The following is a 14,517-nucleotide window of genomic DNA, read 5'->3' as shown; positions in this document are numbered from 1 at the left end:
TTTTTACCTCTCCGAGTGACGTATGTCACGGAGAGGTATTACACCGGCCGTGTCTGTCTGTCTGTCTGTCTGTGTGTCTGTGTGTGTGTGTGTGTGTCTGTCTGTCTGTCAGACCCCACGTGACCGCGTTCGCAGTTTACAAATCGGAGCAAACAAATACCCGATTTCCGGAACGCGTTCGCGGTTCACGGAAATTTGGTCATTCATCTACCAACACCAGTCTTTACTAACTGGCTTCTAAGGACCACAATCTGCTAGTCTTTGTCCATCCCACATGGACACTAGTCTGTACGTGCTTGCTTCCAAGCACCACCAACTTCTGTTCTTCGTCAATTTCACTTTGACTCCAGCTTCTATGCACCACCATCTTCTGTTCTTCGTCAATTCCACATTGACACCAGCTTATATACACTACCATCTTCTGTTCTTCGTCAATTCCACATTGACACCAGCTTCTATGCACCACCATCTTCTGTTCTTCGTCAATTCCACATTGACACCAGCTTCTATGCACCACCATCTTCAGGTCTTTTGTCCATTCCACATGGACGCCGGTCAGTACATTCTGGCTTCTTTTCCACCGTCATCGTTTGGTTTCAAGATATACGCGGCGAGCGGCTAGGGTTACGAGAAACGTCTAGCCTCCCAATGGCAGGGCTTCCACCATCGGTTCACGCGAATGCGTTTTTATCTATTATTTGGTTTTAAGATATACGCGGCGATCAGCTAGGGTTACGAGAAACGTCTAGCCTCCCAATGGCAGGGCTTCCACCAAAGGTTCACGCGAATGCGTTTTTATCTATTATTATAATGGAAACGGATCGTATATATACCCCAAAATTTGAAGAAAGCGGGCAAGAAGGGTACCCTTCACTTTAAACGTCAATATTAGCAAAGATTCGAAAGATATTATGAACAACTTTATTTTAAACGATTTAACTATTTTTAAAGTTATTTACTGGCGATTAAAATAATTAAAAATAATTATATTTATTTAAATATTAAAGATAAACCCAAGTACCGAAGTCGTTAAATCATTGCCTCCTATATCTATCAAGGCCCGTGCATTGCGTTATATTTCCTACATTGCCTCCTGTATCTATCAAGGCCCATGCATTGTGATATATTTCCTTCATTGCCTCCAATATCTATCGAGGCCCGTGCATTGCGATATATTTTTGAGAACAACAACCAAAATGGGAAGCTCCTCTCAGAACCATAATAATTTGTTTTCTCAGTTATATGAAATGAAAATATGGATAATATTTTCGGCAATTCGATTTGAATGGCTCTTTCTGATGTATCATTCTCTCAGCACTGTTCATAATGGACAGGAACGTAGAGATTCGAGACACTAGGAATTACGATAGTGTTTCAAATCCTCTGTATTGAGGGCTTAAAGGCTTGGAGTGAGTCGAAAGATAAATACACATCCTATTTTTTAGTTGTACCATGCGTACCACAATGTTGCCAGGCGTTTATTGAAGGATGCTTGGGTACTTGGTACAGACTGTTACGTCTACCAAGTTTCCTAGCATCCAAGAATAAATAGGATTCATAGAAGCCAGTGTTAAGGGCATGTCATGGGTCAAGTCGTTAAATATATCGACGCAGTTAAATAGCTGATGGCATTATTTTATCCACTTTCCCATTGCCTTCGAGTGGAAGTTCAACTTTGGCACGGACGACAGATGGCGCTCTTAAACTTCTACCCCCAAAAATCGTTGTTGTCTGCTCGTTTTCCCCTTCCGCGTTTTTTCGTTATAAACTTATGATTTAACGAACTGTTAAGATAAAATTTCATATTTCCTAAGACAGATAAGCTTCTACTCCTTTCATATTACTCCCAGTTAGATTTAATGCTTAAAAAATATATTTTCAATAAAAACACCGCTTCCACTAGTGGATTTATACTCCTTGTTAGATTAGTGTAGGTGTAGAGAGTAATCATTACAAACGCTAAAAAATATATTTTCAAAAATGAAGAACATAGAACATTTATTCTATATCAAAAAATATTTTGGTGGTAAGATTGGTTTAGAAAAATCCAAACGGCTAGATATTGGTAAAAAAAGACATGTGTAATCTATTTGTAGATGAGATAATTGTTTTACATGTTTTAAATGAGACTAAAACTTCCACTATTGTGTCTAAAAAAGTGTTGGCCATGTATATTTTTTAAATATGACGGAATTTCGGTTGATATGATAGCGCCCTATTTGCGAAAAAAACCTTTTTTTAAACAGTTGAATCATTCTTTGATAGAATTTCGAAGGAAGAAGTTAAGTGTTAGATTTGCTCGATTAATTTTGTTCGGCAAATAATATAATTAAGCCTTACGTATTACTGAAGGAGATTGATTTTGCCAACCTTTGTGAGTATTTAACTGTTTAATAATTATTTTGGTTAAGTGGGAGCCTAGCTTATGTGTGATTGGGTTGTGGCTTCCATGATTTGGGCACATTTGCTTTTTGTGTGGCAAGGTATGATTCAGCTTTGATATGGACAAATGTTACAAATCATACTGGTAGACTAAGAATGCGGTTGAGGTATAGCGAGAGAGTAGAGTTTCCACAGCAATTGAGAGATATTGAAAAGGCTTGAACAATAGACTATTTTAAAATTCAATTCCTGCACTTGCAAAGAATTAAAAAAAGCGATAGATGCATATATTTAGGTTGTTTAAGGGGTAGTGATAGTCATCTCCACTCGGAGAGGTAATATTTTGGCTTTCCCAACTTGTCTTAAATTACACTTCCCTTTCTTAGAGTGTACGAACATGTTAAGTACAGTCGCCGCAATTAAAAACTTTCTCTCGCGACGTCTTGTTTCAACAATAAGCCTCAAATTATTGATCTGATACAATTGATAAAAAAAACTTATCGTATATTGTTGTTTTAATAAAGATTTGCGGCTTATTGTTGAAACAAGAAGTCGCGAGAAAGAAAGGTTTTAATTGCCGCGACTGTACCTCTCTCATTCTAGAGTCCAAGAGAGATATGTACGAGAATTTCTTACTTGTAATTAATAATTAATAGGTATTACTGTACTGAGGTTTAAGTTATTTTGCTAGTAAAAGGACTATTAAGTATTGAAATTTATTTTTGTCACGTAATAGTTACTTAAAACTTACCCACAAAAAGGATTACACCTTTAATATTCTAAAGGGCCAAGGCTTAAAAATCCTACCCAAAACTTACGTGCTGTTACTTTCGGGATCGGTTTTCTTATTAGCACTTTAGCAGCAGTAAAGGTTGCAGACGAATTTTAGGGAATATTAAAATTTCCCAAACATAAGTAAATGGTCTCTCCTCCCTGATGCAATTGCAAAAATGCTTTGTCAGAGAGTTCGTCTCATCGTCTGCGCTTTGCCAAGAAACGTTTTCAAGGCGTAATCACATTCCAAATATTTATTATTTAAAAATATGCTTACCAGTCTGGGTATTATTTTAGAGGGGTCTAAGTTTGAAATTTTGAAAAAAGGCCTAGCGACGCCACTGAATCACTGATTCATTGAATTGTATAATTACTTCAAGTTTAAATTCATTCTTGGGCGACAAAGAAAAACCATGGATATAAAGAATGCGCGTGAGGAAATAGGTTTTCACGCTATATGATAAGCAACTTCCTATCTCCGACGGGACCTTATTCGATGTATACTCTGTTCCAGCTTTAGTCGTCAGCACGCACAAAGCTACGTTACATAGAGATCTAGCTTAGAGTGTGCTGAGAACCAAAGCTGGAACAGAGTATATATCGAATAAGCTTCGTCGAAGTACGCCTTCAACTGCAAGGTTACAGAACATGAAAACAAATGATCGCGTTCGCTGTTCCTAAATTTTTAACGCGTTCATTGTGAAAGTGTTAAGATTTTGTGTTCAACTGTTACAATTTTTTCAAATAGTAACAAAAATTAGAAGTTGAACGCCAAAATTAAGCGAAGTGTTCAATAAATTACACTTTTTCATCACTTAAACATATCAAGAAACCAAAATCTGATTTTTGAACACTAAAATGTGTTCAAATCTTTAACACACTTTTTTCTGTGTATAGGTCGTGTTTTGACCAGAGGTCTCTTAGCTTTTGTGAGTTTGTCCCCCACTTCCTCAAATTCATTCCCGCCCCCTTCATTAAATTGGCTGCAGCTAGGGATATTTCGAAGCCTTGTTCTACGTTTTCTAAGGAAGTGGTTAGGTCGTCCACGTAAAGATCGTTATTTAGGACTTGTTTGAGTAGGTTTGGGATATTTTTTGCCTGCATCACGTGGTATTTTATTGTGCAGCTAAGGAGAAAAGGGCTTGACGTAACCCCAAAGGGTACGCGAGTCATTCTTAAGATGACGTAGTGGTCTGGTTTAATTTTCCCATTCTCTTCTTGAAACCAAATAAACCTAACTGAATCCGTATCAGGGTCATCTAGGGCAATCTGCAAAAATGCTTTTTCTATGTCGGCGACGATTGCCACTTTATTTTTCCTAAATCTAAGTAGGAGTAGGAGTAGGTTTGGGTTTAAGTTTGGTCCCGGCAAAAGACAATCATTAAGCGATGGCTTCCCATAAGCATGGGATGACCCGTCTAGTACTACGCGCAATTTGGTGGTTTGCACGTGCTCTCTTTCTACACCTTGGTTTGGCATGTAATAGGTACCTGGGTTTGACGGTTCTATTTGGTCCGAGGGTACTATTTCGGCTATCCCTAAATCTAGTTGCTCGTTAACTACTGCTTTGTATTTGTCATAGTAGGCGGGGTCTTTCTCAAATTTATTTCCTAGGGCTTGGGCTCTTTTGACAGCTACAGGGTAATTGTCTGCTAAAGACTCCTTACTAAGTTTCCATGGGAACTTTACTTTATAACGGCCTTGGGTTTGGTCAAATTGGATGTCTTCAAAAAATGTGGTAAGGGCTTGGTCGTTCGGGTTCTCTTTAATTTCAGCGCTGTCTATTCCTAAACTCTCTAGGTCGAAAAAGGTTTTGAGGGTTTGGTTTATTCGCTTTTCGCCTAGGCTAATTAGCATGGTTGTAACTGGCTGGTTAGATTTTACCACGGTCTTCTCGGGCCCACTTAGGCACCATCCCAGCTTTGTCTCTAAGGCAACGATTCTAGGTCCCAATCTCTCTGTTTTCCCACTAACAATTTCCCAATAGTAATCCGCGCCTATAAGGATGTCAATGTCTGGTTGGTCGGATTCACTTTCAATTAAGGATTCGCTGGCTAATTCTATACCCTTGGATTTTAAGATTTCTTTAATCTCTAGGTCGCTAGATTTTGAAAAGTCATAGGTTAGGAATTTCTGGACTATGGCGATAATTTCTACCTTTTCTGAGGGATTTTCTTTGTTTTCTAGGGTGACCTTTACTCTTTTATGTTTAAGTTGGTGGGGGTTCTTGTTCCCAAAGCTAAATACGTCTATTTCGTGGTCTCCAACTATGGGCAATTTTAATCTAATGGCTAACTCCTCCTTGATAAAGCTACCTTGGCTTCCGCCGTCTAAGAAGCATTTCGCTATTAGGGAGTTTTTTGGTTGGCTAGGGTTCTTAGCTACGGCTATGGCTCTTTGGAGTAAAACGTTTTGGTGGGTAGTTTTGATTGGCGCCATTGCCATGGTTACATTTTCAGTAGGGTTTTCGGCTATGGATTTAACCTGTGTTTGGTCTTGGTTAAATGGGTGATTTAGGTTATAATAATGGACTTGTGTTTGATTTGGTGTTTGCATGTGGGCTTGAAATTGGGGTTGCATGTGGACTTGGTTTTGGTTTGGTGGTAGGACCTGAATTTGGGGTTGCATGTGGACTTGGGATTGGTGTTGCATGTGGTCTTGGGGTTGGCCTTGGTTTTGGACTTGATAGGCGGTAGGATTTTGCGTATGGTTATATGCTTGCATGTGGACTTGATTGGAATTGTGGTTTTGGACTTGGGTTAGAAGTTGCGTGTGGACTTGATTTACCGGCTTTTTGTGCGCGGGGTTTTCTTCGCATACAGCGTAGTTATGTTTTCTCTGGCACTTCTTACAATTTCTAAATCTGGATCTGCATGATCCAGCGTCATGATTAGTACGGTCACTACGGAGACAGATATAGCACCTGCCGCTATCCCTAATAATGGTTCTCTTTTGCTCGAGTGGGTAATTGGCGCAAAAGTTGGTTTTGTGGCTATTATTTTTACAGAATATACAATAGGTAAATTCTTGGTTTTGGGGGGTTTGATTGGTTACCCCTGTGGCTAATTGGGAGGCTGATGGTCTATAATAATTAGGGTTATGATTTTCATATTTATTCCTAAATTTGGGTCTCTCTTGGAATTTTTCTTGGTTTACGGAGGGTACATTTTTTCCTTGATTTCCCACCAGTAACTCGGACATTTCCCTGCTTTCGACCTGTCCCCTAATAAATTCTATTAGCTCGTCTGGGTCCCAAATTGAACCATTTTGAGAGGGTTTGCGTTGAGCGCAATAGGCGGTCCTAATATCTTTTGGCAAACAAGTCAAGATTTCAGGGCAAAAACCTTCGCCTTTTACAGTGTAATCTACCCCCATTCCCTTAAGGCTTCTAAGGCTACTTTCGCACGTGTCTAACAAATTACGTAGGGCTTTGACATTGCTAGAATTATTAACCGGCTGAGTTTCTTGTAATTTTTTAAAGTGCAAGTGAACGGCTAATTCATTCTTTTCATAACGCCTTTTAAGTACTGTTACGGCTTGGTCATAAGAGTCATCTACCTCATCGAAACCCCTGACGGCTTGGTCATAAGAGTCATCTACCTCATCGTAACCCCTGACGGCTTCACGAGCCTCGCCTTCTAAATAATCCACTAGATAAATGAATTTCTCTACCTTTGTAACGTTCTGTTGTTCTACTACCGCGTTGAATCTTCCCCAGAAGCTGTTCCATTTCGTGTGGTCTCCAGAGAATTTAGGAATGGTTATTTCTGGTAGTTTTGGGTGCATCCTGGGTGCGGCGGCTTGCGGTTGAAGCGGTGGGGTCGTTCCGTGGGTGATTTAGGTGGATCCACTGTTGTTTGATGCTGATGATGAGGTTCCGTAGACTTGATGAGCTTTGCGGGCGGCTCTTCCAGCTTTGAGTTTGATATCTGAGATACCTTCTCGGAAAGCTATGGAGGTGTCCGTTTCTTTTTCCAGCTCGTCGTCGTCGTCGATTAGGCTCTGTACTTTTGCGTCGGCTAGCAAAATGTCCTCCTCCCGCTGGGTTAGAATGGTCATGGCGTCCTCAATTTCGTCCGCGTCGATGGTCGTGGCTTTTAGCCAGGGCCGTCTTAAGTGCTATATGGGCCCCTGGGCAGTGCAGTATATTGGGCCCCCTAATCCCCTATACAAAACAATAATCGAGAAATAAAACTATTTATTATTTCCTTCAAACTAAAGTCTACAAAATTAACAGTCAACGCAAAGTCAGAAACATTTGCACACTTTCTTCCTTGAAAATTCCTTTACAATTGGATCGAAGTCGATCATTTCTTGGATCGCCAATGTAATTCACGTTTGAACACATTTTTTGACCAATATCTTGTCTTGGAATTCTAATGCTTTCTCCATCTGCTTTATACACTCGGCGTGTCTTGTAAAGGTCGTTTCCATGTTTCTGACAAGATGTCGGCCCATTTCGAATCCAGCAATCAACTGAGTTAGGATTACCCATAGCCCTGCATCTGTTCCTGGAAGGAAGATTTTTAAGCACTTCCACTGGTGGAATATCCTCATCTGGATCAGTTGTAGGAACAAGTGATGACTCCACTGCAATGTCGGTTGGAACTGTGGTAGTCGTTGAGGGCTTCGGTGATACTGTTGAAAGAGTCATTTTACCTGGCTCAGCACTTCTCATAGCATTTTGATGGAAACATGATGTTAGCTTTCTCTTTCTCCTGCGCAGCTGCTTTTATCTTCTGAGCACCGCTCAAAGTATTACGTTTCATTTTTGATTTGATCACTAATAATCTCTATTTATGGTTTGTCTAACATCTCAGCCATAATTTTATTCATAACAGGCATTATATTTTAAACAGAGTTTTCTACTTTCAGCAGGGAGAGAAATAGACCACCACCTAACAGCGAGAATGATCGAGAAAATTCCAGGTTTTCTCTCTGAGCATGGGCAAAATGACAGGATAGACTGAGACTGTTTTAGAGTGAAGGTTTCAAACTAAATAAATAAGCCGATGAGCGGTTGTGAAGTCAGGCCATGGGGAGGGGGATAATGTAAAAGCCAAGGCAATGGGTGACTACTTCATAGGTCTCAGATTTTTAGTTTTACATTTTACAAGTTCGAAGGCGAAATTTTTTATTGAAAAGACTGAATGACCGATGGAAAGTAGTTTATATTTTCTTGTGGTTTTCTTATGACAAAGGTAAAATGAGTATTATTTGACAATTGTGGGGCCCCTGTTCTTAAGGGGCCCCTGGGCCAGTGCCCAACGGGCCCAATGGATAAGACGGCACTGCTTTGAGCAGTTTCTCGATGGCGGAAATTTTCCTGGTAGCTGCATTCAGCGCACTTTTCTGTGAGGCGCGTGCGAGTTTAAGCTGTTTTTCCTTGTCAGGTGCTGTGGTTGCCATGTTAGCAGCAGATTGGGCGGCTTTAATTGAGGTTTGCGTGTTCCTTTTGTTTTGGTTATTTCTAGAGGTAGTGGAGGTTGACTGTTTGGAACCAGCGGAACTTAATTGGTTACCTTCAGTGGTGGCGGAGTTAGTTTCCTGGTTATTTCCAGGGGTGAGCGCGTTGTTTGCGTCCGGCATACGTATCGCGTGGTTTCGCGCGCGGTTCTATCTAAATCGTCCCGATTATCCCGGGTTTCCGTTGCACCATGTAGAAAAGCGCTTTGGGAGAGCTAATATTTTTTCCATCCACCGGACTGAAACAATGGATGAATATTTATGGTTTTAGTTGCTGGTAATTGGTAATTAGTTCTGGTAATTGGTAATTAGTTCTGGTAATTATTTAGCGACTCGTTTAACTAAACAATAAATTTAATAGTAAATGATAAAATTTTTAAGTATTACATGACCATTCGGGTCCAGCGACATAAAAAAAGAGGAAGTTATAATTTTAAAGTTTTAAAACTTGGAATAAATTTCCCGCTTAGGCAGGTGACCATTCGGGTCCAGCTACAAGGTAAAGAGTGAGGTATACTTTTAAATTTACAAGGTATTTTTTATTCTGCAAGATCTCCTCTCTCTAAGCTAGCCAATCATCTTCGAGCTTTTTGCTGTACACGTGCATTCGGTTTTTGGGCACTTGGTGGTGTTTTTGGGTTTTTTGGGGACGTTCCCCTTTCGCTAGCTCGAGAGAGAAGATCTTCCAGATTACATTTGACAAGGTTGACAAGTTCTTTTACAAATTTTTCTTATTGCTACAATGGTTATTTTTGTTACTTTAAAGGGTTGGTGGTTTCCGGTGGTTTCTTTTGAAATTGAAAGTTCAAGGTTCTTATTTTTTTTTGTTATATTTTATTTAAGGTAATTTTTGGGGTTAGATGGGTTTTTTTATTATTATTTTGTTCACTTGCACGTGATATGCTTAAGTTATACAGGTTTGATAGTATTTATACAAATTTAAATTTAATCATTATCTTATTTTAGAAACGCGAAAATTACTTTACTAAATTCTCAACACGCGGTATGCAGTCCATCTTCTCCTATTTAATCTGTACTAAGCCTTTGACAGCGCCTCACCAGGCGTCGCTTTACCTCGAATCTAAGACCTACGTTACTTCATGACAAGCTCCAGTTTGTAACCAGTGACAAACTTATGGAAAATATCTTATGAACCTTTGGTAATATACTGTATGCAAGGAGTCAATTAGAGGTAAATTACATAGTAACATCTCTAATAATGCCGTACACATTCACGTTTAATGAATCCATTTCTTTCACCCAATCTGCCAATTTCTCAACTCAATAAATGCATATCCTCAAATCTCACTCGTCGATATTGTAACTCTAAAATTAATATATTCTTTGGGTTCAACCCCTTTCATTGAAGTAGAAGTATTTTCTACTGTGTATGATTTAACCTCGCAGGTTATGCGAATTTTCCCACGCCACGACAGTAGCGTCGCTAGGGTTTGAAATTTGGAGGGGCTAAATCTGGGCTAACTATTTTAAAGTTATTATAAGAACTTAATATAAACAAGATGGCCCAGGGGTTGGGACTTAATAGTAGCCACATCGTTATCTATTTAATTAGCACATAAATAAAACGAAAAAAATTCAAAGACCCTAAAAAAATCAGAAGTGTCCGACCCCACAGTGGTAGCGTATCTAACTGCTGCGCCAGCCAGCCGGGTTCAATTCCCGGGTGCGGTGTGAAAATTTTTTAATTAAAATAAAATCTCTAACTGAGCTCAGCTAGGCCTGTGCGAGTACTCGAACGAAGGCGAGTACTCGATCGAGTCTCTAGTCGAGTACTCGACTCGAGACTCGGAAATCAAAATTTTAGGACTTGAAAATTATTTCGAGTCCTTAAAAATCTTCACTATTGGACTCGAGGAGGACTCGAACCGAGACTGGACGCCTTATCAAGTCCAAAAATATTTACTCGGTGACCCGGAATTTTAAGTGGAGTGCTGCATCTAGTGGGGTTTAATCGATTTAAAGTTTAGAATGGACCGGTGATTGGACAAAAATTTGACTTCAGCTAAAGGAGTTAAGCAAACCAGAACCAAAAGTTAATATTATTGTTACTCCGCGTCATTTTCGTCGTGAAATTTATACTTTGTGAGTAAAATTTATCCTTATTAGAAATTAATTTATTATAATTCTTGTATGATTAACTATGTAAAATATAATAAAGTTATTATTAATAGAATTAATTTAATAGGACTCGAGCGGGACTTGACATAATTTATCAGGACTCGACACTGGACTTGAAGCCTAGTTCTTAAGCTGACTTAAGGACTCGAGGACTCGAAACCAATTAAAAGACTCGACTCGAGATTCTATAAGAGCTTTTTTTAGGACTCGAGACTCGACTCGAACCGTAAAAAACTGGACTCGCACAGGCCTAGCTCAGCTACCACTATTGGTGGGTTGAGGTACTATCGAGTTCCATTTTAAGCTAAAATCTGACGATAGTGAAAGCGACAACCCCGGCCACTACTACTACGGGTGTACCTCATATGAGCAGTTCCCGGTAGAGCAGTTCTCGAAATAGCAACCGCGATTCCAAAAAAAAACAGCGGAGTTTTTCAAAACTGCTGTTTTAGAAATAGCGGCTGCTATTTTGGGAAATAGCAGTGTTTGTCATTTTTTGGAAAAGGCATTCGATAAAGGTTATTTTATTTCGGAAGTAGATAATTGTAAACAGTAATATTCTGGAAAAGGCGTAACACTGTTACGCCATTTCCAAAATATTACAAACCTAAGTCTAACCAAACGAAACAAAACCTAACCTAACCTGACCTAATACTATTTAGTTGAAATAATCAACTTTAACCCAACCAAATTATCCATATCTGACCTAGTTCTTTTTGAGTTCATATAACCCAGCTGGGCCAGCTTACACCATAATAAACAACTATAGTTTTTCGCATATCTGTTTTTCCGCTCTTTAGAGAACTGCTCTAACGGTACGCCACGTTTACGAGAACCGCTGTATCGGTAATTTCTGTAATGGGTAAACTGCCATTTCGGGAACAGCTATTTAGAGAACTGTTGTTATGAGGACCGCTCATAAGGGAACTGCTCATGTGAAGGCTTCCCACTACTACAGCTACAACGGCTCGGGTCAAACTAAGAGCCTATCGTATACTACGATGTAGCTAAAAATTGCATAATGGGTTCATTGGAAAATGTGTAGACCTTTAAAACTATCCGTAAATTTATGTCAACGTAAAATTATTCGTATTTTAAAGATATACAACCTTTTATAGATAAAGACTACGGAACCGATTATGAAGGATTTTCGCTCGTCTTAGGCTGATTTTTAGTTTTAGTTAGCTTTTAGTCCACACTATTGGGACTCCAATCGTAAGAACGTGAAACATTTTACTTGTCTCCATCTGTTTTTTCTTCAAAATTTTTCTGTTTGATATTGAAATTTTTTTACATATTGCCCCAGAATTTTAGGTTGGTAACAGCAATTTTTTGGTAGGGTTTACGGATAATTTTGGGGGGGCTAAGTTTGGAATTTAGGGGGGCTATAGCCCCCCCAAAAAAGGCCTAGCGACGCCACTGCGCCACGAACTCTCAATAGAATTCAATGTAGCAATTTGTGTGACCCCCCCCTCAACACTCCATACTTACATCAGTGATACCGAAGTTTGTGAAAGAATGAGGTTAAAATTGGTGGATATTGGAAATTGTAGGGTCCATGCAGGAACTTCCCATTTGATTGATTTGGCTCCTCTATTGTCGTTTATTACAGTCCCTATCTTCTATTCAAGTTTTCTGAGAGGGGGTAATCACTAGACCAAGGCTTCACAATGCCCCTCCCTACGTCGAAAGTTGTCTCCGAGAAAATTGTATAATTCACAAGGATATATAGAATTATACAATTTTCTTTATAATTTATATTCCCGAAGAATGAAGGTATAATTCCGAAGAATGAATGTATAATCCCGAAGAATGAATGTATAATCCCGAAGAATGAATGTATAATTCTGAAGAATGAATGTATAAATCCGAAGAATGAATGTATAATTCCGAAGAATGAATGTATAATTCCGAAGAATGAATGTATAATCCCGAAGAATGAACGTATAATTCCGAAGAATGAATGTATAATTCCGAAGAATGAATGTATAATTCCGAAGAATGAATGTATAATTCCGAAGAATGAATGTATAATTCTGAATAATGAATTTATTATCCCGAAGAATGAATTTATAATCCCGAAGAATGAAGGTATAAACTCGAAGAACGAAGGTATAAACTCGAAGAACGAAGGTATAAACTCGAAGAACGAATGTATAACCCGAAGAACGAAGGTATAATCCCGAAGAATGAAGGTATAAACTCGAAGAACGAATGTATAACCCGAAGAATGAATGTATAATTCCGAAGAATGAATATATAATTCCGAAAAATGAATGTATAATCCCGAAGAATGAATATATAATTCCGAAGAATGAACGTATAATTCCGAAGAATGAAAGTATAATTCCGAAGAATGAATGTATAATTCCGAAGAATGAAAGTATAATTCCGAAGAATGAATGTATAATTCCGAAAAATGATTGTATAATCCCGAAGAATGAATGTATAATCCCGAAGAGTGAATGTATAATCCCGAAGAATGAATGTATAATCCCAAAGAATGAATGTATAATCCCGAAGAAAATTGTGTGTCCAAGAGCAAAAATGCATTATTCGCGACCAAAACAATCTTGGGAGAAATTGTATAATTCCAAGTAAATTTGTTTAAATCCAAGTACTAAATGTGTGAAATTTGCGCGCAAAATACTTTAATCTAGAACTAAATTGAGTTATGTGGCGGATTCCTAATTGTTGTTGCTAAACTGAAAGTTACTTGATCGTTCATTGGTGGATCCGTTCTGATCCATCTTTTTTCATATGTAGATCAGTTACGACTATTTTTCTAAGTAGGTATTTTAAATAAGCACTGTTACTGAAGAAAAAAACTAACCGTGTTAAGTTTTAAATTAAATAAAACCTTTTAAGAACTACATGAAGTAGCAATGCTCATTTTAAATTTTGAAAAACACTTAAAAAAAACCATGAAACAGAATTTTAATATTTATGATAAGATCACTTACGAAATGATCTCAGGCTGACCGAGAAGCAAATAGAACGCAAAATATTTCAGAATTTCCTAGAGCAGAGTTGTTAGCCCCTTGGGCGAAATAAGTTGGTTTTTACTTATAGCAAGAAAAAGGCAATAATCAATACGATATTCGATAAATGTTCAACCTCTCCCCGGCACAACTATTATCCATAATTTTATATCGCGCTTTATTGGTGAAATTTCAAATGAAAGACCTATCACCCGGAAATGTTTTAACACACTTTGCTGCTAACGACAACTAATTTTGTTTAATCTTGATAGAAATTAGGCGTAACGTGAAACTTAAAAAAAAAGTGTTTTTGGGTCAGACTGAGTGAAAAGTGTCAAAGAACATCGGGCCTAAAACATTTAGTTTCGGAGGTACGAGCCCCCAAACATTGGACCCTAAAACAAAGAAATTGGCAATCATATAGAGCTATCTCAGAAGCCTTTGTGTGACGTCACCCATGCTATTTGCCCTTAGAACCAAAGCGGTACCAAACATGGCCGCCCGCTGCCAAAGCTAAGCCCGTGACGTTTAACGTGGGCACTTACGTCACAACTAAGATGACTCTATAGAGTAAGACATATCAGCCTGTCCATCTTGTTTAGACAATTTCAATAGCGCAAGAGTGGACATTTTTAACAATAACTCTAAATACCGATGTTAACTTGGTGCGAATGAAAGAAACATCCGGAAACACTTTTACATTACCAGGTTAGGCACACACTTCTTCCTTTAAACATACACGTCTGCTAGATAAAGGCAGGATAATACCTTTTCG

General features: G+C 38.6%; 1 protein-coding gene across 1 annotated transcript; it reads right to left on the bottom strand.

The window, feature by feature from the left end:
- Nucleotides 1–4,020: 4,020 nt before the first annotated feature.
- LOC149668220 (uncharacterized) lies at nucleotides 4,021–6,973 on the bottom strand. The gene is made up of 2 exons (XM_089841253.1): nucleotides 6,757–6,973; nucleotides 4,021–6,714 (listed from the first exon to the last, which is right to left on the bottom strand). The coding sequence occupies exons 1-2, from the start codon at nucleotides 6,940–6,942 to the stop codon at nucleotides 4,021–4,023; spliced, it is 2,880 nt and encodes a 959-aa protein (XP_089697379.1). The 5' UTR covers nucleotides 6,943–6,973.
- Nucleotides 6,974–14,517: the final 7,544 nt, after the last annotated feature.

The sequence above is a fragment of the Phalangium opilio genome, unplaced genomic scaffold (genome assembly GCF_054372755.1).
Source record: "Phalangium opilio isolate 3A_F unplaced genomic scaffold, DU_Popi_V2 ptg000056l_1, whole genome shotgun sequence".
Classification (NCBI taxonomy): domain Eukaryota; kingdom Metazoa; phylum Arthropoda; class Arachnida; order Opiliones; family Phalangiidae; genus Phalangium; species Phalangium opilio.
The sequence above is the reverse complement of the archived record's forward strand: the minus strand, read 5'-3'. Positions and strand labels throughout refer to the sequence as shown.